The 26657-nt window shown below is 43.1% G+C and overlaps 2 protein-coding genes across 2 annotated transcripts in view; one reads left to right on the top strand and one right to left on the bottom strand.

Annotated features, from left to right (window-relative positions):
* The window catches only part of LOC126536239 (adenosine deaminase-like), a 31349-nt gene extending 27485 nt beyond the window's left edge, over window positions 1–3864 (top strand). The window contains exons 7-8 of the mRNA XM_050183132.3: window positions 3543–3669; window positions 3739–3864. Of these exons, the coding sequence (XP_050039089.1) occupies window positions 3543–3669; window positions 3739–3843 (232 nt within the window). The 3' untranslated portion in view covers window positions 3844–3864. The remainder of the gene's footprint in view (window positions 1–3542; window positions 3670–3738) is intronic.
* Window positions 3865–3961: 97 nt separating this feature from the next.
* LOC126536761 (uncharacterized) lies at window positions 3962–26016 on the bottom strand. Its single transcript, XM_055074154.2, has 4 exons — window positions 24024–26016; window positions 12157–12281; window positions 9765–9956; window positions 3962–6034 (listed from the first exon to the last, which is right to left on the bottom strand). The coding sequence occupies exons 1-3, from the start codon at window positions 25900–25902 to the stop codon at window positions 9774–9776; spliced, it is 2187 nt and encodes a 728-aa protein (XP_054930129.2). The 5' UTR covers window positions 25903–26016; the 3' UTR covers window positions 3962–6034; window positions 9765–9773.
* Window positions 26017–26657: the final 641 nt, after the last annotated feature.

Raw genomic sequence — 26657 nt, 5'->3', positions numbered from 1 at the left:
CTGTAAGTGAACGGAATGGCTATAACCACGGGTATAGCTGCTGCTGTTGGACCCTCGTTCTGTTTTCACGGTTTTGTTGCATCTATCTCTAGCACAAGTTCGTGTATTGCCACATTGCACTCTTGTTTATGGTGTTTATGCTGCAATTCAGTACTCTTCCTACCAGCAATGGCACTGAGCTCGCTCAAGGAGGATTTCAGATGAAAAAGAAAGATTAGGTACGATTACATATTGTATAGCAGAATTGTCAATGGTGACACTTTAGAAATGTTCACACATATAAATTTTATATTTTTGGTGAACATATATTACGAGCCAATCGCTGTTAGAATGTTAACGCTCAGTGCATGACCCGCCTATTTGTATCTGAAATTTCTCGAATATTATCGCTGGTTTTACCCATTGTCTATTGTCACCGATCCTTATGTAATCTGCTTGTATGTGCGTCGCGCATTGTGTAGTACTTTCTGGAAAGCACGTGGGCACTAGCGAGTACGCTGGAATCTTCCACGAGTCATGTTAACAGCCGATGCACTTGATCTGCAGTTCATATTTTAGACAATCGCCGACTGTACTCGCCACTATCGTTGTGCCTTTTTCTGGGTGCAAGTTCGCCATGTAAACAGTTTCATGATCCAGAGCTTTTGCTACTGTGTTCTTCACCGTCACTACAATGTGACAATATCTTGTGATATGTATACTCAATCGCTGACACATAATTTGTTATGTTAGTCCTAAGTTTCCTTGCAATGCTGCAGATTTGGAAGAACAGATTCTGTCACTATATACAGCTTTCAGATGTTCCACGGCACAGTTATGCAGGATATATTGTGCACATTAAAGGTATAGAAACACGTGGACATCTTGACTGGAACTGCGGTTAAGTTGCGCACCCTATAGCGTGATCTTGTTGACGCGCCCTAGTTCTGCTATATATTTTTTTCTTGCTTGAAGCGTGTCAAAAGTTCAATGCCTGTTGCAAGTCGAAGTGGTAGAAGTAGCTTTTTATTATCGTATACACACACAGCAAGCCATTCTATTCGAAACGATGAAACTAGTTTTGTAATTTTTACCCGGAATGCCGCTCATTCATGTGCATAAAGTTGGGTCCACTATATCTTTCTCTAATTCAGTTAAGCTTGAGACTATATATGGTATAGAGATGTACAGTGCTCAAGTTCGAAACAAACTATTCCAAAACAATTTCAATTGTTTTATTTCCAGGTTCATCCGCGATTTCAACAGTGGCTTAATTCAGACTCCAAAGTGTACACTTAGAACTACTTTATGCTTAGAAACCGGCTACAGAGAGATTTCATTTCACACTTCCATGTAACTAAGCGTAAAAGGCAGTTGTTGCTGCTCGCATCTCGATTCTTAAACACTATGTTGGACATTGCACCACAATTTCTTGTCACTGTGCCAAATAATTTTTTTACGTCGGCCAGGACCTGCTCTAAAATGCCAAGGGGCTGTTCCATGGCTGTATTACAACCATCAATAGACCTGCAATCGTTGTTAAATAACTTTCCGGATGGAATCTTCTTCGAAGCAATGTAAATTTGTCTGGATATCGTGAATGGATCCGTCACATGCTCGGATGCTTTTCTACGTCTCCACTTAGTGTAACAGTTATGACTTCATTGGAGCAAGAAGCACTTTATGGTTAAATGTGAAAAAAATGTCCTGATAATTTCTCCCAGCAGGTTCACAGCATCACTTTCGTATGGCTACGGTCAGAAAACATAGTGGAATATGCCAGCATATGGGAAGGCAACCAGAAACAAGTATACGAAAGAAAGACAAGGGCACAAGACGGGTGCTGGACTAACAAGTGACTTTATTAGTCCAGCACCCTCTGTGTTGCTGTGTCTGTTTCTTCCTCGTGATTTTTCTGGTTCTTTCCCGTTTGTTGTAGTTCCACTGCGTTGCAGCATGTACCAGCTCGCCCGACAAGCCACTCTTATATATGCTTACAAAAGTAGAGAATAATGGTTGTACTTACTGTCTAAATCACTTTGCTCCTTTGTTAGTGATAAGCCATAGTCTGTCCTGTGCACATTCACAATGTAACGCAATGCATTCTGTATGCACTCGATGGGTATCAATACAGAAAAAGGTCGAGGCAGCTGTGCTCTGCTGCTGCTTGAAGATAGACACAAGCCCAGCTAGAAAAGCCCTAGAGACATCGCAATACGAAATGGTGGTGTCCCATGGAGGTTGAAGGGCTAAAGTTTGCTTTTTCCTTTATTGCTTTCTTGTCATCCAAACTCCTTTCATGTAATTGAGAACAGTCTGCTAGTGCACAAAGGCACAATGTCATAGGAATATCATGACAGTGACTGAAAGATGCTTCTGTAAGTTCTGTGTCACGGTCTGTGATTAATCATTTTCGTGGTCGTGGCCTCTGCATTCGTCTGTCGTTGTATTGGCCAAGCAGTTCCAAAGCGGTAACCACAAAGCCATCTCAGTGAGCTTAGTAGATTCGCATGATAGACCTTATCACTGATTTTGTCCATGGACCAATCATCGTGTTGCCTGCAGTGCAATAAAGTCCCCTCAGACATCAATCACAAAGTACTAGTTGCTCACAACGTGATTTGTGTCGTCCCATCGTGGCCATACTCTGAAGCGGCATTTCTTTCTGTTGCACATCAAATTACCTTCATATAGGCAAGTTATTTTATACTGGAATGGGGTCTTACAGTATAGGTTTTCTGTTTGCAGTGTTGCTGGGGAGAAAAACGGTTTTGTAGGTGCCTGTTTTGTGATAAAAAGTGATATATGGTAGTACAATTTTCTGCCGCGTAACGCAATGAACACTGATGATTGATGAATAATACATAGTCTGATTTTACAAAGCTAATAACTTGTATGTACTATTCATCTTTCCCAGCCCACTCTCACTAATACTTTTGCTATCGGGATTGGCCAATGCCTGTTTCTACAAAGTGTGCCTGTGTGCAAGCTGTTTTATTAGTATAGTGCCTAAGCATGCGGCGATTGTGCGCTGGTCATTGAATCCACTGTGCAGAATGGCAGCACAGAAAGGGGTGGAGGATCTAGTACAGCCTCTGTTTCTATTGCACACTGACACTGACCAAACATAAAGACACAGGCTCAAAACTGCTTTCTGCGCTCCCTCCTGTGGATTTAGGTCTGGGTGTTTCTTTGTGCTGTACGTTTATTTCATCAGTCAAGGAATCGCCCTAACTTACAGCTTACTTCTGTTTTTTCTGTCTATTCCAAATGTCAATTTATGACCTGGCAGTCTCACGCGTGAGTATTTGGTGACTTGCTTAGTTTATGCACAAAGTGCTTAATTTAGAATTCTATTTCAGTAAGCTACCATGAGAAAAATTTCATTAGTATTCTTCGTCTTCCCAGTACCTACATTTGTCTTAGCAAGTGTTGAGTTAATATTCGTTTTGACCTGAGAGATATTTACTTTTTTTTTGTTAAGGCTCCAGCAGGCCATATCCTGCTTGTTGGTTTTTATTGCTGATTTTGCTAGGTAACTAATTCACGGTTCTTGTTTTCAGCTTTGCCGAGGATAATGTTAACTTCTCCATCAATAAGGATGACAGCACTATTACGGGAAGCACATTGGATCTTGAGTATGCATTCCTTAAAGATCTCGGCCTGACTGAAGCCCACATTATTAGAGCGGTGAGTTCCCTGTGTAATTTTTTTATGGGCATATGATAATTTTGGTGCATGTTTTCTTCATCTCTCTAGAATATAAATGCTGCCCGATCATGTTTCCTGCCACACTCGGAAAAGGAAGATCTGCTTCAGCATCTCTTCAGGGAATATGGAATCTCATCTAAGAAAGTTGCATAAATAAAATAAATGTTTGTTCAAGTTGTTTGCCATCAATGCATATGATCACAATGTCAAAGGACTTCACAAGTACCCACAGTATAGTAGCCGTGGCTTGCAAGGTGCTCGACATAGCTTATGTGATCTAAATTTGTAATAGGGTGAGCAGAAATGACATGGCTGCACTACTAGTCGCAAAGAACTGTAGCACAAAGTACAGGTTGCAAAAAAAAGAAAACTTTCTTGTGCAGTTTTTACTGTAAAAAGAAACTTGTATCTCGCCATTAAGAAATTAACTGATGGAAGATACATGGAACAAGGAGCACATATTGTTCCCGAGTTCTTCTCTTGAGGAGATGAGGCTTCTTGTTTTTTTGCAAGAACATTATATATTATGTGCATAACACTAAATCACTTGTACAAACAATTCATTGTGTACACTTCGCTGTGTGTTTACAGACCTTTCAGTGCATTTATTGAAGTACCATTCATATGAAAGTTGTCTGCTCTTCATTACAAAGAAGGATTACTATCTTTTGCATCTCTGTTAAAGTACAGATAATTCGCATTCACACGGACACACATGTATGCACACATTCAAACGCTGATTCCAGACGCATTACCAAATAGCGCCTGCATCTATAGTCGGGTACGACTTTAGAAAAAAGGGGCGTTTACTCCTACAAGGTGAATGCACGCGAGCCTCCACCAATGCGCGAGCACTCTATACTGACGTCACGAGCCGGACGGCCGGTGACCCCCCCCCCCCCCCCCCCCCCCGATGGAGGAGATGGCTGCCCTCACTTCGATATGGGCCGATTCGCGTCAGTCCCGTGCGTCTGCCCCTCGTCAGAGTGAATTCTCAAACTGTTTGGGCTGGTCTATCATGCCGGTGCACTATTTGCGCCGCGTGTGTTTATTATGAGTCGTGATCCGGCGACGAAAGATTGTAGCGAGCATCGCGGACGCTACGCTACGCGAACTGGCGAGACTGCAGACTTGCAAAAAAAAAAAAAAACGTTAGAAGGAATGAGGAAAAGAACCTATCACATTCTTGAATATAAGTTTGTGAAAAGACACAAAAACATATAAATCATATGCTATTTAAAACGATGAAGGAAGCATTTTTGTATGTTTCCTGCCTCGATCATCTTCTCGCCCCAGGTTTGTAATGGTTTCGATTTATGTATTGTTTATTTGAGTACTTGTTAAATAGCAAATGATTCATTTCAAGCTCTGAAAACGAGTAGTAATTGTGCTGTATACATGTAAACTAGCGCAAAAGCCACGCAGAGCTGCTCTTTCTACTTTTGTCTCTTGCAATGAAGCTAAAATGCAGATGATGCGCAGCATTGTAGAAGGCATAGGGTTATTTTTGTCTCGCAATCTGGCATGTGCTGTAGCATTCCAATCACGAGCTCTACCAAACCATTCAACAAAATATAAAAGTCTATTTATACCGAGAATTACGCGTTTTAGAAGCACGTTCTCTTGAGCGGGACTATTTTAATCGCGGAGGCAATCGGCTGTCGCGCTTCGGTGGGGCCTCCCCTTTCTTGTAAAGTTGCACCCGACTGCAGTGTTCTATACATATTCATCTTAAAAGAGATTGCTTTGGGCTAAAGAAAACTTTGGTATAAAGGAGCCTTAAGGTTTGTGAGCACTTTGGCCTCATTCAACTCCAGACTGTTCAGGCTAGAATACACTATTCATTATTGTGCAATGTGTAGCTTTGTTACAATGAGCATCGTTATGTTTCTTCATCATATGATTTGCTAGGTGCAGGATTTTTTTTTTATTTTCGCACGCTCATTGTTTAAACTTGCCTAATCAAGGCACTCATAATGTCCCCATAATGGGTTCGGTAAAGCTTGAGAGGTGACACTGCACCTTCCTAGTCTTCAACAGCTTTTTTGCCGGTGTGCGGACTTGTGTTGTTGGAGATGAAAATCTGTCACTTCAGTGCTTTGCAGTAGGTGGTCTCGTGAACCTCTCAGTTGTCATTGTTGCACCAACTGTCTAAACTTGTACAGCAAGGAACACAAAACAGTAGAAGCACATATCGAAAGTTTTCTGGTTCCACCATCTTCATGGTTGTGGTTCGTGGCATTTTTCACCAACAGTTCCCTCTTTGGAAGTCCATTCACTATTGATAATCCGGAAGCAAGTTCGTCTGTACTTTCTGTCCATGCTAGTCATCCACTTCCGATGTCTGCAAAGGTCAGAGGGAAAGTTTAACATTTTCAAGTTGAAAAGGTTAATTTAGCAAACCATAGCACTACCAACACAGTTTCATATTTTACTTTACTACTGCTTTATGCTTGGTCAGTAAAGAGTAAATTGGCATTGCTCAAATTGGCAATGCAATAATTCTAAAACGATTGTGTTGATGGGCACCGCACACGTAAATAGCCCTGTGTTGGCGAGCTCATATGTTGAGACTTACTCATATCACTCAAACCGAGAGTCATTTGCGAGTCTGACTCTAACTTGGCCACAGTGAGTTTATGCCTGCGTAAGTCTGAGTGACCCTGGGCAGGCGCTAGGAGGTTTAAGTGAGTTGTGTGCAGTGATGCCGTTTCAGCGATATTGTTACTAGATTTAGCGACTTTCTTGTTGGTCTAGTGTCAACTTTTGCTGTTTCGTGGCTGACAACATTCCTTAGCAACATAACTAAGGTGACGAGATGTCTCGATTTAAACTGGACATGTCCTGCAGCTTTACTGCCCTAGCCCTGCTGTCCCACGGTTTACATGCGCGACGGTGTTTGTTCCGCTTTGACTTTTCTGAATCCAGAATTTTCCAGAAATGGCTGCCCTATGCCTAATCGGCTATTCACCTTCTCAGTTGTCGTGGCACCACCTTCAAAAAGATGTGAGGGGCAGGTGGCAAAGTAGAGCACTAATGATGATGATGATTATTATTATGATGATGATGATATTGTCATACCCTTCAAAAATAGAGTGGGTTATAAATGGTCACCTAGCCTGCTTTAGCTAATCACATACTCTATATTAAATTTATTAGTCTAAAATTTTTTCAGTTTCCTTAATGTCTTATCTTTTCCTTAAGACCTATCTTGTACCTCGTATAGTTGCTTATGCTTGTAATGGATCCAGTCCTATTAATTTCTTGCCTCCTTTTTTTTCACCAATGCTGTAAATGTCTCATGCTTAATTACCTCGACTGTTAACGCTTCTATCCGCTTTAAAGCTTTAAATCTCGGCATTTCTGGATGGTGGACATTTCCTACGGACGTCGCTAGGTGAATTCCATCACATTTCATTAGAATGTGCCAAGTTGGTCTACGGATTTTTGCTTCATCATGCACATTCCTTATCCTAATGCGAATATTTCCTCCGGTATGCTCTTGTTCCTTGGAAATCTGCTCAGGCTTCTAACAGTAAGGCACTGCCCTTTGTGTTATCATGCAGATTTTCCTTTCTAATGTCTTTCTTGCCATTCTTGTAAAGCGCCATGGTCCTTTTTGTTTTCATCCTTTGCATTAAATTAACTGTCTCTGTTCCTGGCTTTCTTTTTGATGTCCCGTGGTTGTATATTGACTCGTGTACTTATCTTTTTTCGGGTGACTGCTTTTCACCCTCTAACAAATGTTATCGCTCATCGCGGGACGCACCCGTATGTATCGGAAGTTTCTCCAATGTCATCGATTGTTGTAGGTACTGTCTGCTGTCACCGAAGCTTGCGTACTCTGTTTGCATGTGCGACGCGAATTGTGTAGAACTTTCTAGAAGACACCCGGCCACCAGCGATTACTCTGGAACCTTCGATGATTCATGTATAAAAGCCGACGCGCTTGACCAGCAGATCAGATTTCGACGATCGCCGACTGTGTTCGCCACTATCGTTGTACTTTAAGTGTAACCTGTTTTTTGTAGGCACAGGTTCGCCCCATAAAAGTTTCGTCATGTACAGTATTGCTACTTTCTTTGCCGTCACTACTACGTGACAATATTTACACATTTAGTTAGTTTTTACCTGGTTTCCAACTATCTTGACCTCTTCCTCCATTCTGTATCTATGCATTTGAGTTAGATATTTGTGCACTTTAGCCACCCATTTATTTTCATCCAAGTTCCTGAGTCTTTCTTCAAAAATAATTTTCTCTGCACTTCTCTGACATCAAAAGAGGCCCAACCCATGTCTCCCTTCGCTGCTTCATTTGTGGATTTATCGTGGGTCACCAAGGCCAATCAACCTCGCGGTCTTTGGGTAACTTCCAACCCTGACACGACGTCTGACTTTAAGCCCAGAATGGCATTCGGGAATGTTAGCGCTGGCACCGTTACTCCTTTCTAGATTCCTTGCACTACCATACTTATTATAGCCCAAAAGTGCGCCATGTTTCATTACTGCTGCATTCTGCTTTCCCTTCATTGTTAGATTATATTGCTGGATGCCAAAAGTGAGGCAGTAGTACCTGTGATGCGATGTTGCAATCGTTCGGAAAGTGAATCCTTTGTGTGATTGGTCATAACCGAAGAGCCCCAAGCGGTCATGCATTTATCTTAATCTTAATCTTATAATGGTTTGAAAAGTGAACCGCTTGCACGTTCTCGCATGATTGATCAGAATCGCGTTTGGTCAGCAAAGGCTCCAGCCTGAAAATTTTCTACATCCAGCAATAATGAACTTCTCAATGGCTTAGCTAATGAAACGTAGCCCAGCCAAAACGCATATAACACGTCGTCTTCATGTCGTCTTGCCAGTCTTACATTTATGGGGTGTTGGAAACACATGTAATAATAATAAATGCTTTGCATTCCTTCCACATGTAAGTGTATGGCTGTTTTTGTGGCATAGTTCATATGATGCTTTGATAACAACCTCATAGGAGTTTCTGTCAAGTAAGTCTGAGAGTGCACGTCTTAGGAAGTTCATGCTTAGTGAAGTCGAGCAAGTCTTGAATCTGTGATTCCATGAGTTCACGTGGGCCCGTGATTCCATCAGTTGCATTGAGCCGGAGCCCATGATTTCATTAGTTTGAGTGAGTTGGTCAGTCTGTGGACGCGAGTGAGCGATATATAATGGGTATTATTTAGTGCACTTGGCTGAACCTCATTTTGGTTAATGTGAATTGTAAGGACTTTGGTGGGACCCGTTTTTGGCGAGCGAGTATGATTGGCTTAGCTAGGTCGGACTTTGTGTAGTGTGAGTGAGCTAGCTGATTCTGATTTTGGCATGTTCATTCTGATCCATCAATAAGCGAAGAGTATACATTTTGAGTCCGCGTGAATTCTGTTTGCTTTACTGACCAATGTAAATCAAAATGTTCTCTTTCAAGGGATATATTCCTTGGCTTTTATGCCCCGTAGATTGTAGTATCATTCATGTCTTATAAAAGGTGGAAAAAGTAATGTTTTTCTGCCTTGAGGATAGTTCAGATTTAGGTGCGGTTTTGCCTTGAATGCAAAGGAGGCTAGAAAATCATGAATACTCGTATATAGTGGGACGACCTACGCATTATTGGATTGCCGCCGTCGTGTTAGGGACACTGAAGAATGATGTAGGATAAATATAATATCAAAACATACTGTGTAATTGAATGATTGTTAACTTCTGTTAATGGATAATTCACCTTTCCGTATGCATAGCAGCATCCACACTCTTTTACGCCTAGGAACGGGTGTCTGCAGCTAGGAGCTTTACGCACGCAGGCTGCATTTTTACGTGCGGCTTGCATGACCTTTCACTTCAATTCTCCCTAATCTGGCTGTACCTTGAACAGTTGTTTCCTCTTCTGTGAAAACAGACAATGATCTATGCCAGGAGATGTACGTACTGCGAATATACTGCGTACTACGTATGTACTTCTGTGGCCTGATACTACAGCAGTCTGAGACGTCGGTGCATGATGACTGCAATGACTGCCATCCAATCTTCAGCTAGGCCATACATTGCGATTGCTTTTGTTCTCGAACCTCGTCGTGTCAGATGACCATGCGCTGCACGTCGTCCCGGTTGATGTGCCTCGTCATGGTCCTCTTGTCTGAAGATGTCGCACAGCTGCTTCTCCCACTTCCGGCACTTGGCAGAAAGGTTACGATGCGATGACCCGGTCCTCCGGATGCGCTCCGATCAATGCGGATGTGCTCTGGGGGCAGGTACTCCTCCTGTTCATTGGTTAAGAAATAGGGCAATAGTTGGAAGAAAATCAGCGGTGTTCACAAAAATGTAGTGTGTCTCATAATCTCGTCTTGGCAGGATGAGCCGTTGGAATAACAAGATGCCATAGCCTGCGAAAAGCTGCAGCTAAGTGGTGAAACTTAATATATTTGTCATGCTTGTGGTGCACATTGTTGCTCTATATAGTGACAGTGACAATTGCATTGGGGCTTTTGATATTGTCTGATAACAGTTGCACGTAAACGGAAAGCGAGACGAGTGCATGGGGCAGATGGTTGCTTGATATTTAACAGGCCTGCAATACATGCACCATCGCCGGTGAAGTTCATGTTGCTGTGTCATTTTCTGTTGCCAGCTGCTGAGTAAATGATAGATTGTTAGGTTTCTGCAGCGATGAATATTGCGAAAGCATGTTATAACAAAATGGTTTATAACTAGCAAGTGAACAAAACGAAGTAACTGTAATTCCCCTTCGCATTGTTATAGAAACCCATGCATCTAAATTCTAATGTCAACAAAGCAAAAGCTTTTAAATTTATATAATGAACCTTTTAGCTCAAAATGTAAACTTACTGAACAATTTGCGCTGATTAGGTCGACCTGTGGCGCCACGCAATGCTGCTTGCTGCATCTCAATCAGCATGTTTAAAACTCCCGCGATCTGTCGTCTACCTGGCGACGCACCAAACTTGCCTAGCGTGTTCAGTAGGCGGTGACAGAAGCACTCTACGGCTGCCGGCTCGCGCCGCGCCCTGCCAACGTCGGCTGCTTCCCCACTCTGGTGTGCGCGTCCTGCTGCGCCTTGGCCGAAGGAGCGCGTGGCTTGTGGTATGCTAAGGCAGGTGTGGTGCATGGCAATGTGCTGCGGATTCGCAGGCAAGGGATCGCATTATAGAACGATCCATTTCTTCTCCATTCGCTTTTCCCACCTAGAGTAGCGCTGGCAAAACCCCACCCCCGTTATCGCTTGGAATCCGCGCGATCGACAAATGATAAAGAATGGTAAATGAAATGGATCCTACAAATTACGTCTATTGCTCAGCTTCTCAGCTGTCCACATCAGCGTCTCTTGATCATGCCGGCGGACACTGCTAGCCCTCAATTATGTGCGACCCCCGTCACTGGTCACCTGCGCGAAGAGATGCCTTTCAGTGTTGTTTATAAGCATCCGTTTGCGTACGGTGATAAGCGCTGTACAAAATAGGAGGTTTGCTGCGCTCTGCCGGCGCGCTCACGAAGCTTGAGCACGCACAACGATGGCGAAGATCGACTAGCGCTGACACTTGCATTAGAGAAAATCATCTCGCTGACAAAGTGTCAGGAAATAAACATTCGCGGTGATTCGGTGGAGCGCAGTGGGCTTTTCCATCGGCTTTCCCAACAGTTAATAAAGTTAACCCCGCCTTTCCTGGCGGCCATTGTTAGACATGAGGGTGGACAATCATTATAACGAATTAATCGACAGAACGAATAGCGCCTCCGCCTTAGATTTCGTTATACAGAGTTTTTACTGTATGCAGTTAAGTAGGTAGGTTCAGTTCAAGAAACCAGAATAGTCAAAATCGATATGGCTTTGTACACAGGAGTGTCTTACTTCACGTTTAGTAAAGCTTGAAGCCTGCTTTAGGAGTGTATCGATAGGGAGTGAATCATATATCGTTCGCTCGTGCTGCGCTTTAGACAACTGTACTCTGTCGCGATTGCCGGTTAAATCATCGCACCAGGTCTGTCTTAACATTAATAAGCAAAGCGAGATTTTCCTGCAATGTCTGTCAGACTTAATTATTTCTCAACAAAATATATTAAGTGCCTGCAGGGCATCATTTCATAGAAGGAACAAATGCTGCAATGCTAAATACTAGCCTTTAGTAATGATTTGCAGCCTTGCAGCTTATACCCCAGGAATAGGCGCTGTTCGGACGACAGTTTTGTGCTTCAAAAGAAAACGAAAACCTTCCTAAAGTGTGTAAGTCTCTGTTTGTACAACCACATTTAGTAGTTACATAACCACTGATCTCATGATATCCACTGAATCCCGACAAGGCCTATCAGAAGCTCTATTCACAGGCTGAATGGTCTAATTAACATTGAAAAGGGCTGTGTTCATCACATTACGTGCCGACATGGTACTGTACAGTATTAACATACGACAAGAAGCAATAGCTCCATCGTGCTAGTACGTCTTACCTCCACTTCAAGAGCTTCCATATCGTCGATGGGAACATCGACTTTTGTGTCCATGCTCTCCTGTATCTCAACAGCTCCTCCCGTGTCGGAAAGGAATTGCCTCGCTCGGAAAACACCTCCATTGTCTGAGGAAAAAACAACGAGGCTTTATGCAAGACATATTTAATGTATGTATTGATGGCATTCGAAAATCCCTACACTGCAATAAGTTTTTTTATTCAATAAGTACTGCAGCCACGTGAGATCTCCCAAGAGGTGGATGCAATATTTTCTCAGCATGTGGCAGCCTCAGTTAGTGCAGCCTAGTAACATTAATGAGTGCGTGCACGGAATAGCTTCTGGAGAGTGTTTAGGATTGTAGTTTTCTTTGACAGATGAGTGTGGTTAATTTGTGTTGATACTTGATTCTGCGAAAGGTTTTCCTTTACACTATACAGAATTCCAAAAAATTGTCTATGGCAGTTTCAGCTGGATTATTCGCAGAGGTGGACATAGTGAAATAAAAATGCCTAATCGACTTATTAATAATTTCATTAAGTGTTTTACTAATTACATTACGACTCATGCTGCAATTTACGAATTGTAGTCAGGGAGTTTGCGAGGGATGTTGACTTTATGTGCTGTTAAATGGGCTAGTTTGTTGCAAGATTCTTTATTCATGCTACTAGCGCGATAAAAACGGGACACACAGGGGTTGTGGTGTTTGCCTCTCTTCTTTCTGTCCCATTTATATCGCACTGATAACATATGAACCAAGAAAATGGCTGGTATAACGTAAAACTATTGGAATCTGTTTTTATTCCAAACCACCCCTTACCATAATGAGTTTAGACTGTCTATAGAAAGTCTATAGACTTCTTATAGACGACCTTGCCTTTCTATAGATTTGCTCTTTTGTTGATACAAAGTCTATAGACTGTCTATCGATTAAAGTGATAAGGTTTCTATTTCTTTTTGTCTACTCGTATTCTATTGACGGTCTATAGAAAAAAATCGATAAGGGGTTTGTTTCTTTTTGTCTACTTCCCCTCTATAGACTACCTGTAGATGAAAGTCGATACAATCTCTATTTATTTTTGTTCATTCTTTACCTATAGACTGTCTATAGATGAGAGTCGTTAAGTTTCTATTTCTTTTTGTCTACTCCCGGTTTATAGATTGTCCAAAGGCAAAAGTTGAAAAGCTGTTTGTTTCTTTTTGTCTGCTTCCGCTCTATAGAATACCCATTGACAAAAGTCGATACAGTCTCTATTTATTGTTGTCCATTCATGGTCTTTAGACTGTCTATAGACGAGAGTCAATAAGGTGTTCATTAGTTTAAAATTAAATTATGGGGTTTAACATGCCAAAACCACTTTCTGATTATGAGGCACGCCGTAATGGAGGACTCCGGAAATTTCGACCACCTGGGGTTCTTTAACGTGCACCTAAATCTAAGTACACGGGTGTTTTCTCATTTCGCCCCCATCGAAATGCGGCCGCCGTGGCCGGGATTCGATCCCGCGACCTCGTGCTCAGCATGTTCATTAGTTTTGTCTACTCCAAGTTTATAGATTGTCTATAGACAGAAGTTGATAAGGCTTTTATTTCTTTTTGTCTGCTCTCATTCTATACTCGGTCTAGACAATGAAGTCGATATGATGCTACTTTCTGTTTGTCTACTTCCGCTCTATCGATTACCTGTCGACAAAATTCGATACAGCCTCCATTTATCCTTATTGATTCTTCGTCTATAGACTGTCTATAGACGAAGGTCGATAAGATTTTGATTATTTTTGTCTATTCCCAGTCTACGTATTTCACACAGACACACAGACACCTATATATATATATATGCGCGACTGGCCTCTCAAGGCACATTGGGTGTATTCGCGGGCTTCTTTCACGCTCGGAAAACACTTGTATGGAACACGTGTTGAGCAACAGAAAGCTGTGTTGGGAAGTTCTCACGTTGCTCTACAATTTTCTCATTGAGACTTTTCATCTACCTATAATAATTCAGAAGTAGATTAATTAAGACTAATTATCTCATCAGGGAGAATGCAAAAAAAATCGGAGTATCTCCAAGCGACGGCAAACAACATTACCTTGGTTCTTTCCAGCTACGTAGCATTTGCATATTTTAAAGTTTTGCTCAAATTAAGTGAAACACCCTGCATACTTCTTTGCAATTCGAATTATTCGCCAGGGTTTCCTATATCCCCGCCGATGAAGGCCATAGCGTGGGAGTCACCAAAGGTGATGTTAACTTGAACGAACAGCCCGTATACCGATTGTGGTAAGGCATGAGATGAACTAGAAAACAGCCGATACTGCAAAAGTCTTATTGCTTCAGATTTACATGCCGTCTATGGATTAACTAGAGACAAAAGTCGTTAATCGCTGCCAACCCGTGTACGCTGCAACAAAGCGCAGGTACCGATGGATAGTACGGAGCTAGGTTAGATATAAGCCACTGGAGTTGTATAGTGCGGAGATTAAAGCCTATTTGTAGACTTTAGTATCTACATGGTGTATATCTCCGCATTTGTTGACCACATGATATGATCTACGTAGTCGGTCTCAGCAATCCCAAGACAGTCTTCACAGTTGTCATAGTATGACTTTTGCGGCGGTAGAGTAAAGAAAACAATACGCCGATCCAATCGTGATAATAGATGTTATGAACGCCAACTATAGCTACAAGTGGGTTCCAAACAGGCATCAAGCTAACAGCACAGAGACTCGTAATGTTTGTAGCTGACAACGCAGATTTTGTGAGTGTGCGATCAACCGATGTCGCGCATGTGTCGTCCAATTCGTCGTCCAATTTGCGTCGTCCAATTCTCACATACTTTACACGTTGTCCTCATATCTCGGCTGCGTCACTAACATCGGGTGGCTTTTCGTTGACTAATATCCTGCACTATAGACTCTTCAAAGTTTCTCATTTACTTAAATATGTGCCAAATTCATTGAGCCCACCCAGTCTTTCACAGGTGGTATGCCTGCGCGGCCACGCATATAAGTACGTCATTGCTGTACTGATTGCTTTGACCTATCATCGGAACAGAAAACTTGCACTACCATATGTGCGGGTTGTTAAGAACGGCCAGCTGCGGTGCAAGTTTGCCACCCAGTTGCGACTGTGGAAGCAACATCTCGGGAGCATCGCCGCCAACCTCTAGCCACAGCGGGACTAAATCGACTTTGTGTCGGGGAACAAGACGTGCATCCCCCACTCTCCGTCACTTCAGCTAGGATGCGTTCGATGAGGCAGGCTTTGTGCTGAAACCGCCGCCAACCTCTAGCCTCATCGCTGTTGTGACGGAATGAGTTCGGCGGGCCAACTATTGTTCCCAAACTCCCCAACGCGGACCTGATCTGGAACGGGTGCGTGAGTTGCCGCGGGAACGCCGTTTTGCGCTGCTTCCCACGCACCGACCAAGACGCAAGACAACGCGCTACCCGGAACGGCTCCGAGTTCTATGAAATACGTGTGGTGTCGGTTTCGGACCGTAAACACGTGTGTGTGTGCATGTGTGTGTGTAAACTGTCCTGCGGAGAGGCGGATAGTTTGCGATGACTAAACGAACGTTCGCATCACCTTGTATCGCGGGAGGACCGAGTGTTTAAAAACTGCTGTTGTGCGGATGCTCGACACACTTCTCTTAAGCAGTCATGTTGGACTGACACTCTCTCTCAAGCAGTCATGTTAGACTGATGTACTTTCTCAAACAGTCATGTTAGACGGATATAAATACTGTAAATAAACCATATTCCTCGTTCTCGATGAGAAGCAGTCCTTCCCTTCATCAACGTTCTCAGCGTGGATAAGTTGGACGACGGCATGGGCCAGCTACCTTCTAATTCATGCCCGACTCCAATCTTGACAACGGATCACGAGCGATGGGATTGAGCCCCCAATCCTGACAGGGTATCCCATTTGGTGGTATGCAGGAAGATTGAAGAAATAAAACGAAGGACACCGACCAACATAGAAGTGCTAAAAAATGAAAAATCTAAAAGACGTTTCGGCTTCGCTACGGAAGCCTTGTTCACAATGGGATGACGGAAGGTTCGTGGAAGCTTATGTAGGCTTTAGAACGTGACGTAAGCAGCGCGTGTATGACGGGGGGAGGGTTCCCTCATTTCGATTAAGCGTGTGACGTGTTTTTTGTATCTCCAGTGATTCCAGATACAGACGCGATTTTTGGTTTCGTTCTTGGCCGATAATTCTCGAGCGATCCCAGTCGATATTGTGGCCCGTTGCATCCGTGTGCTCGGCAAGGGCATTCGACACTGTACGCTTCTTTTCGACATCTTTCTGATGCTGCCTCAGTCTCTGTTTGAAGTTGCCCGATTCACCGATGTATGCGTAGTCGCAATCTGCGCAGGGTATCTTATAGACCACGCCGGGAAACGATTCTCTCGGAAGCCTGTCCTTACCGCCGACGAGCGCTTGCCTCAGCTTACATACGGGCACGTGCGCCACCTCAACGTCATAACTGCGTAGAACGCGAGACAAGGTTTCGCTTATCCCTGGAACGTAAGGTATGGCGGCACGCTTTCTTGGTCGGGGATTGGTCGGACGAGCTGGATTGGACAGACGGCGCTCCACAGCAGTCAAAAAGGATGTGGGGTAGCCGCTTGCCGAGAGATCACCTCGCACGTGGTCCAAGTCAGTGGAACGGCTTTCTGCTGTGGTGCAAATGCGGTTCGTACGGTTGAGCAGTGAGGCAGCAACCGAACTTTTGTGAGCGTCTGGATGAACGGATTGATTGAACGGTCTGGATGATCGGCTTCCGTAGCGAAGCCGAAACGTCTTTTAGATTTTTCATTTTTTAGCACTTCTATGTTGGTCGGTGTCCTTCGTTTTATTTCTTCAATGCTTCATCCCGACCAGACGGGCTTCCGTCAAACCCTCGATTTCATTATGCAGGAAGATATGTTAGAAATTCACTGTATTACTCATCGTCACTGGCGATAATGTAAACGCCTGACGGGCCCTGTAAATGCTTTTACAAACGGGCAATCATCCAAGTGTGCATTTAAGTTCCATAATATAGCCCACAGCGTTTGTAATACAATGTGCCAGCGCATTTCCTTCGCCCATGACAAAACAAATGAAAAATTTAAAAGTAACCCGTTCCGTGCGCATTGAGTGCAGAGAGAGAAAAAGAGACAAAAGATAATAATAAAGGAAAACGCGCTCGGACATCTCGGAGCGCGCACACCCTCGTCGCTTTAAGCTCCTGTGCATGCGCAATGGCAGCAACAGCGGTGCGCCTACTGTCCGCGTTAATTTGAATTCTCAACGAGTGCGCCAGGCACGTAAACGCTTGGTGCAGCGGTGTGCGGTGCCTGCCTGTACCTTGGTGTCTGTGTATGCGTGTATTCTTTGTGGCATCACACGTCAACTACACTGAACGGTAAGTTTTAGCAGAGATGTTTTCCGTCAATAGCTCAGGATTAGGTGTGCGCATTTCGTAGCGCGAACCGCTGCATGTAGCCTAGGGGACTCGGGCATAGTGTCGGTTTGTCGTTTACATGATTTGATAACGCGCTCTTGTTCTCGCTTCTGCTGTATGGACTGTTTTAGGGCAAGCGATTGCTCACGCTTGTTGATTTTAGCGTCATAGTTGATGTGCGTAAAAAAAACACCATGTTTTACCTTGATACTGAGCAGCCGCTAAGCGCATTGTCTGTGCTGAGCAGCCAGTGTGGTGGATCTCATTTCGTGGCACTCGATCCAGCCGCAATGAATACTGCGCTGCATGGGTAGTGAAATTCTCGTGGCACGCTTTACTTACATACCTCGATATTGTGTTAGCGTGACGAATTTTCAAACAGATACGTATAGTTGAATCATTGTTAGCGTAGTCGGATGAAAGGCCGTGTTTATGGGGCATGCATCAGCAGTGCGTGCGCTGCCGTTTTCGTGTAGGGTAAAAGTAGCAGTATTTTAAAGGCTCCTGCCGACCTATCTAAATAATTTTGGGAGGTTACCGCAAGCAAAACATGACACTTGAAGAAAGGGACAACACAAAGCGGTTAGATTCATGGTTATATTCATGCATATATTTAAATTCACCCAATCTAAATACATGGAACCGTAAAAGCTTTCGTAGCATGAAACCTGCGATAAGCTCAATCACTCGCAGCATCGCAACGTAGCCGAAACAAATTAGAGAATAATTAATTAGACACTCGGGGTAGCACCATTACACGTTTCAAACTGAAGGCACTGTGTTTGACGATAGTTAGATTTCTTTTTTTTTTGTCTCTTTTATAAACAGTTTAGTAACAAAAGTTATTTTTCGGGCTATTTGAAAAGTGTTAAGCGCCTTTTGATGCTACGGCGTTATGCAGTTTACGTGCTGGTAATCACTAGGGAGCTGCTGGCGCAGATTCGCAATTTGCCAATCGTGCATCGCATGAAGCCCTTGTCGTGCGTAATAAGTGTTCCGGTTTTCATTACTGTTGCATTAGTGCCATCGTCTGGGACAGACTGTATACTATATGCGCTGTACAAAAGAAAAAAAAAGCAGATTATTCATTTTGTAGTCTTGTCCTAGTAGATAATGGACAGATTATTCAAATTTAGTGGACATTCCGCTTGGCTTATCAACACACCTAAAAGATCGTAATATGTTTTAGCTGATAAGTAACCTTATCAATACAGCCTGTTCATGTGCATTCTACTGAAAGTATGGCAAATGTATTCATTTTGGATTATGAGAAAGAAGACCTTGCAGACCGTTCTGAGTGGAAATAAATTGAAATTCTTAACGTTATTGTTCAAAACTGCAGTCACTATTCTGAGCCTGTTCGTTCGGCACGGGCATATTGCATGAACACCCCAAAAATATGCGCAGTCCAGCTGGGTATCTTTGTTTCAGCAATTATTATCGGCTTCAGTCACGGCGTATACGTTTGGGGACGCAACTTACTTTTGCCATTACTTTGCAGCGGTTGCAAGGAATAGACAAGGAACATTAAGCTTTGAGTAAATTGAACATTCTGGTTCCCTAAAGTACACCCATTTCACTTCTGAGTGAACTTTGTTGCTTCGGACGACCGCTTTGGTGAAGGCACTAGCAGTTTGACGGGAGATTTGAAGTGGGGCGTTCTGGTAGTAATTGCGAAAGATTTTTTTCCCTCATTGCAATGCTTCCACCCAATAATTAACCTGTGCTTGTAATTCCAGTGGGTGATTCATTATTTTTAATGAAGAAACGTAGCATGACTGACTGTACAATAAATGAATAATTATTCACTATGTAATTATGCTGGCTGTCTATAAAATGCAGGGTTATTCTCATCCCACCTTGACTTGCTTTCTATGGAGTCTCCAGCACCTTGGCATAAAATTAAGTAAATTTCACACATTTATCTACAGTCCAACGTAATCCGTGATTGAAGGGGTTATTATATGAATAGTTTGGTATTCTCGCATTTCTTTCTTATTAATGAACCTGTCTTGAAACTAATCGTACCGTTGCTGGCACCAGCCACCATTACGGTTGTCTAATTGCTCATCATACTGTAACATAATGAAACATTATAATAGTACTGATTCATATTGGGATGTAGTCTTTAGTCACAGGTAAACCAGGTTACCTAGAGACATAAAGGATGAGAGCAAATTATATATTAAGTTACTAAAGTACCATAAAAATAACTAATTGAATAGTTTTCCCTCACATTGTTGCGTCTGCTTTACGTGTGTGTCTTTCTGTCTCCTTGTCTTCCGTGCTGTGCTCGTGTTGCCATGAATACGAACTTGCCCAACCTCTTTTCAGTTTTATGAAACAAGGGATTCAATTCAGTTCAATCTAATACTGCATGTCAAGTGACGGACGCGGTATTCGTTTTATAAAAATTTATGCCGTGGCAGTGCTTGGCAAGCACTAAACCACAGTATTTTTTTTATTCCAGTTAAGCTGCGGATGGCATAGGTTTCCAGAGAATTTTCATGAGAACAGCCAGGGTAGAATTGGAAAAAGATAGGGGAATTTGAAAATGTCAACATAGGTATGCTGTCTTGTTATATGCCATACAAATTTCCAGAGAATCTCTCTATTCAACACATTTTGAAATGTTTCACCTCAGAAAAGAATTCAGACAAATTGGTCCCATATATTAAAAAAAAAGAAAGTGAGCCATACTGACATGGCATATCTTACTCACTTTTTTTGCGTTAACTATAAGTCCTGAACCTCGAAACCCTAGAAAAGTTACTTATGTTTGAGAGCACCTTAACTAACTTGCTGTGATAGCATTCCTTCGCACTATAGTTTTAGTTTTGTGTCCCAGGACGTGCATCTCTGTCGTGCCATGACACAGTGCTCGCGTGGTATTTCGGGTGCTCATGTGGTATACCTAACTTGCAACCGTGTTAGCATGCCCAAGAGGCTTTATTATCGGTACGAAACTAAGAAGTGACCATATCAATACAATGAATCCATCTGCCTTCTGTTGAAGTTATGGCCAATGATGCATTCATTATTTAAGAGTATGAGAAAGACACTTAAATGTGTATTAAGAAAAATAAATTCAAATCTTTGGTATGATACTGTCAATACTCCAGTCACTCTTCTGAGCATATCACTCTGCGCGGGCATATTTAATTAACAGCCAAAAAATGCACGAACAGCACAACTGCGTAACCATGTTTCAGAATTTGATAAAGAGATCATTTGGGATAATTACAATAACGTGCCATATATGAACGTGTTTTAAAAGCAACATACTGTTGCTGCAGCACCAGCAGCAGTTGGGACTGTTTATTTGTCCATCATGCCATAAAATGAAAGATTGCATAATAATACCGATTTGTATTCACAAGCAGGCGTTCGTCATACTTAAACCACCCTGAGTATTGACTTAAGTGGTTTGAGTAACTATATTAAGCTGCTTGAGGAACATAGAAAGAATACACAACTGTTATTTTTGCCTCACATTGTTGCATCTAGTTGTTTGCAGCATACACTTGCAGCATCTTTGGAACATATGACAAGAAGATCAAGGCCGGCCTGGCGGCCTTGCTTGCCAAGGGTAAGTAGTCTGTAGATCTGTAAATAGTCTCTTTCGATCATAGCGCAAGACCTACATTTTAAGAAAATGAATATATCGCGCAATAAAAGGAGTTAATTCAATGCCGGTGCACTTGTTTTCTTTTTTGCATTGCATGATTCAGCACTAGTGGAATCGCTTCAATTTTTTTCTGTTTATGCAACATATGCAAGTGCAGCTGGTTCAGGAGCATCATTAAGCTATCGACATTAATGCATAAGCTCAGATGAGAAGCAACACGTTAACATACATAATATACATTCAAAAAATTTTTGCCGCCATATGTAAACAGAAATGTAAACTAACTTGTAGATACCTAGCAGGTTTCGTTCAAGCGGATGCGTTGCACGAAACTGTATTATTTCTTAAATGTGCTTGTGCATGAATGCTCATGCAGTCTTACATAAAGATTCACGGCTACATGCATTTGAGATTTTTCGACTGCTTCCATCCGCAAGCATGATCTTTTATGTACAGTTCCCTGGGTATGTTCCCATATGCATGCTGGATTCGGTACATTTTTATAGACATTTCCAATAGATTGCTTAATACCGACCCCAGCAGCGAATGTTTATATATAATCGAAACATAGTTAACAAAATGTGGTTTATGTAGCTAGTATATAGGGTGTCGATCCCGGCCATTTTAGCCAGGCTGGTCAATGAAAATAAAAGATAAAGAAACAGTGCGCAAGATATACTATTATAAAAAAAAAACCTACAGGTGAGATCTCTGACGGCTGAACACCATAAGTCTTAGATTCGGATCTTGCTGCACCGTCTTTTTTTACCTTGTTCTTCGTTGAACAGCTTCACTGAATTTATGTTAGCTCGGACACCCTGTATCGACAATAATTCACAAATAGAGTAAGGCTAAAGTCTATGGATTATCAATATACTGGTCTGCAGGCATAGTCTGCAGACAGTCTATGGACTTATGGCCTTACACCTTTCGTAGAGTAGTCTATAAAATGTCTGAGTTCATAGACACTCTATAGACTGTCTATAGAATAACGAAAATTCACGTTTGCTGACAAATGTCTGCAGAATGTCTATATAGAAAAGTGTATAGGGTTATACAGTTCTACTTTTGTAGACGGAAGTCTATGGAATGTCTATAGACAGGCTGCAGACAATTGTCTGCAAACGTGAATTTTCATTAATCTATAGACAGTCTATAGACCCAGACTAGTTATAGACTAGTCTATAAAAAGTGTAAAGCCATAAGTCTGTAGACAGTCTATGGTCTTATCTAAAGAAATATCTAGACAGCCTAAAGACTTCATAGACAAATGTCTATAAACCGTTTCTAGGCTGTCAATTAATATTTTTGTAAGGGCTTAGCCCTCCCTGATAGTTCAGAATGGTTCGGGTCTAGCCCATATGGGCGGGCGCCACACCCACATGGGCAGAGCTCGAGCCGTTTTTACCTATTACGGAGGGCTAATGACCGATTTGGAATATAAACAGATTGGAATAGTTTTAGGTAATGGAGCACCATATCGACTTAGAACGAATTCTGAAAATGTCACCGGTTTCTAGATATGCGCCGTCAAACTTGCCGCAAAAATGCTCTGTTGTGCCACTCACTTTCTAAAGAAAACACCGTTTTATGCATTTAAGCACATAAGTTACTGGAACGCCAATGTACTTCGTCGTACAGTTTGGAAATGAATATTTCGTAAGGTGGTCATCCTGATTATTTGTTCCAAGTGGATGCGCCTTCCAAACTCGCTGGATATAAATAGTAAGTCGCTGCGTGTGGCAAGATGTGGTTAGTTGAAAACCTAATTAGTACAATTTTTATTGATTGCGCATATTAATTTCTCCTGTAAATAATGACCGTCTCTTCATGTAATATAGTTTAAAGATTAGAATTGTGCCATCGGCCACAGGCAGTATTTAAATATTCATCATAGTCTAATAAAAAGAAAAGCATGGTATTTTACTATCTACTGCGCCCTTTACATTCCTCAGGGTTTTCCAAGGGAAGCTGACGCCAATTTTAATAAAGACGCGATAAAAAAGAAGTGTCCGACGATTCGGATACTGCCTAATGCGAAATTTGAGCGCAGCTCGATACGTGTTTTCATTTCGCGATATATTGAGGCAAATAATTTGAGACCGAAATCCCCGCACTGACGGGCAGTGGGCCAGTGCCGTCAGCGGTATTGTATTGCTGGCATGATGAGCGGCACTGGAGCCAGCTGTCGAAGAAGACGAACGCGCGGGCAGTGGCAAGAGCGCGTTCGCGCGGTGACGTTGAGGGACACCGACGCTCTACCAAGGAACGGGCGTCTAAGAGCTGCGCTCTAAAACCAGCTGCGCACAAACCTACTAGCAGAGCTAGCTTGTTTATGCGCTTTGGAGGACACAATTTTCCAGAACAATTAGAATCATCAAGCGCATAATTAACACAAAGTTGACTTTTTTGTGGTTACGAATATGGTATATGTTTATATTTGAAACGTCATGACAATCGTATTTCAAGACAATTTCACTTTGATTCTCTTGGAGCGCTTCTGTTCCGAGATTTTTGTCAACAAATGTGTCATTCAGTCAGATAATTTTGCATTCGAGGGCGTGGATCTCGACAAAACGTCAAGCCTTACAATCAGGCTGCAGCAGGGGCAAGGATATGAGAAAACGTCCATCGTTTGTTTTCGCCAGCCGAGAGCAAGAGCGCAGCTGTTGTGAGCTTCGTCCAGCTCTTTTTCGAACTATTGCATAATGACGAGGTTAGATTTCAGGCCCATTTGAAAGCTAACTTTCTCTTAGTCTAAAGCATGCAAACTTCAAAGGAAAACGTACCCTCATTGAAATCGATCTCCCTGTAGGCCTCCACGTTCTTTCCTCGGGAAGATTTGGCATAGAAGACGTCATCCTCTTCAAGGATCGGGTACGTGTCTGGCTTCCATTGATTTTTAGTAGCAGACGAGTACCTCAGTGGCGTGGCAGTGTAAAGCGTCTGATTCATTGGACCGCCTTCTGGGGCGCGGTAATCGTAGCTTGCTGCAGAAGGTTTTTCCTGTATAAGATAAGCGTACGTTCTTATGGGAGAATGAGGCGGCGAGTTTGCGTAGTACAGTGAACTCAGCTTATCTTCAGTGCGTTTGGAAGAACTTCCTGTGCCCTGTGCCCTGCTCGCGTCTTTGACGTCTTTTTGCCTCTGCGGTGCATCGGTGCTGTCCTTGGACCTTTCAGAAGCAGGCGAGTATCCGCTGTCTTTGTTAGACTTGAGAGACTCTACAGATGATGACCGCGACAAAACCTTGTTATTGCTGTCCTCCTCAGCAGGTCGCTTGCTTTTGGTACCTGAAGCTTTCCTTTCCGTACCATTTCTGGAAGTTTTCGAGTGGGTTAAGCTTTTACCATCATCGTTTGTTTTTCTTGACGAATGTGAAATGCTGCCAGAAGAGTTCTTTAAGGCCGACTTCTCGGCTACTGTGCCTTGAGTTCGATCTTGCGATGGCGTCCGACTTGTCTTCGAAGATCGTTTTTCGGAGCTTCTGCTTTTCGCTGCATCGTCCAATGAATGTTGCTTAGAAAGGCCGGAGGGACGACCGTTGATCTCAGCAGGACTTTGGCCCAGGGAAGCGATGCCGTGAACTGAGGACCGCCGCTCTCTCCGGCTGACACCATCATTCAAAGAGTCTCGGCGCGTTACAGATGACGTGCTGTTTACAGACGCTCGACTTTCACTCACACGAATGCTCCGCTGCGCCAGAGGACTGTAATCTGGCGGGGCGTGCTGCTCATTTCCAAGCGCAGAGCCCGATGCGTTGATCGACCCGGATGACTTTCGTCGAGCTGCCGGGCGTGGCCTCTCACTGCTTGTATTACCTTGTACACTGCTGAACTGGTCTTCAGTTGATGCTATGGGTTGTTGCCGGGCAGCTGACGTCTCACTGGCCGCACTCTGTCCCACAGAAAATTCTTCACACTTGTCTATTGCGTAGGCTGCCGGTGTTTCTTTGTTAGCGGTGCTGTCTGCGGCACTCAACGGTTGCTTTGGCGTGTCATTAAATTCGAATTTGGCGCTATGGCGGGACTCACTTCTTTTTTCCGATTCCTTTGACACTTCGGTTTCGGCCCTTAGTAACTGCTGTTCGTGCTCGTAAAAGCTGTTCAACGACGCCAAGCTGATGTTATCGCTTTCCTCCGGCTTGCTTGTCCTGTCCGGGCTCGTTTTTAACTTGTGGTTGCTATTACCAGACAGTCTGTGTAGATGCTGCTCTAAATCTTTCAAACGTTTTGCATCTTGCAAGGGCGTAGCGTACGCTATTTCGGATGGGTCGTCGTCATCAGTTTCTTTGATCGCAGGAGATGCCGTGTCGGCCACAACACTCGCTGACACATCTTCTCTAGATGGCTGCGCAGAGCTCTCGGGATCTGCTTGCTGTGGCGGTGACATATTGGGTTCTGGAGAGCGAGCACGGCTATTCAAAATTTCGTTATTGTCACTTTCTTCGTTGGCAGCTTCGGCAGGTGGCTCATTTTGGGTTATGGGCTGGTCCGCGCTCTCGCTTAAGGAGTCTTGATGATGTGCGCCCTGATCATTGTCTTCCGCCCGCACTTCTTCAAGGCTGCCCGTTTGAACTGCGCTGTCTTCGAGCTCCTGGTTATTGTACAGGGACATGGTAGTGGCCGTTTCCTTGTCTTCGGTGGTTGATGTGGATGCCTCCTTCATAGCAATCGCTGCTTCTTGGCTCTGGCCTCTTGGATCAGTGGCTGAATTTTCATTTTCGTCCTCCGCCTCAGCAATAGCACTTTGGGATGCATTTCCTGAGGTATCTTGAGCTAATGTTTCGTATGTTCGCCTGGAATCGAAGAGAAAGAGGAGGTTAACGTATAGGACTAAGCAAAGGCACCGGATAAAAAAGAAAAGAAGCGCCATTTCATTTTATAATTCGATTAGAAACATTGAAAGTTCCTCCTTTTCTAGTTCTTCAAAAATGGTAGACCATACAAGGTCACATTTCTCGCTGGTGCATGGACAAATGTCTCGCGCTGGACAAGTTACTACAGCAAAACTGTAAGCCTGTTTTGGTCATACATGTAATTATTCGGTATCTTTGAAGTAGGCTTCTTGAACGACTCGTGAGGCAGCAACGCCACGTAATGTCCGCCGTGCTTTAGGTCCTCCACGTCAAGCACAGGATTGCCTTCTGGGAAGCACAACCTGTAAATTATGGTAAAGAAGAATTTGTTACATGGACCATGAATGCGTGTTTCTGAATGTGAAGAAACATGTTGCGAAGCATGAGCACTGACTGAATAACAGTTCTTCAGAAAAATGTTTGTAAAGCCAAATGACGCTGACCGCAAAAAATTAAGCCACATCGTATTTTATAGTGCCCGTGATGTTTACGATATTAAATACTCAATTTAGATGCCGTAATTTGGACACATGCCTCACTTTTTAAAAACAAACTATGGTCAATA

This window comes from Dermacentor andersoni, chromosome 4 (genome assembly GCF_023375885.2).
Source record: "Dermacentor andersoni chromosome 4, qqDerAnde1_hic_scaffold, whole genome shotgun sequence".
Taxonomy (NCBI): domain Eukaryota; kingdom Metazoa; phylum Arthropoda; class Arachnida; order Ixodida; family Ixodidae; genus Dermacentor; species Dermacentor andersoni.
This window is presented reverse-complemented; position numbering and strand designations above follow the sequence as displayed.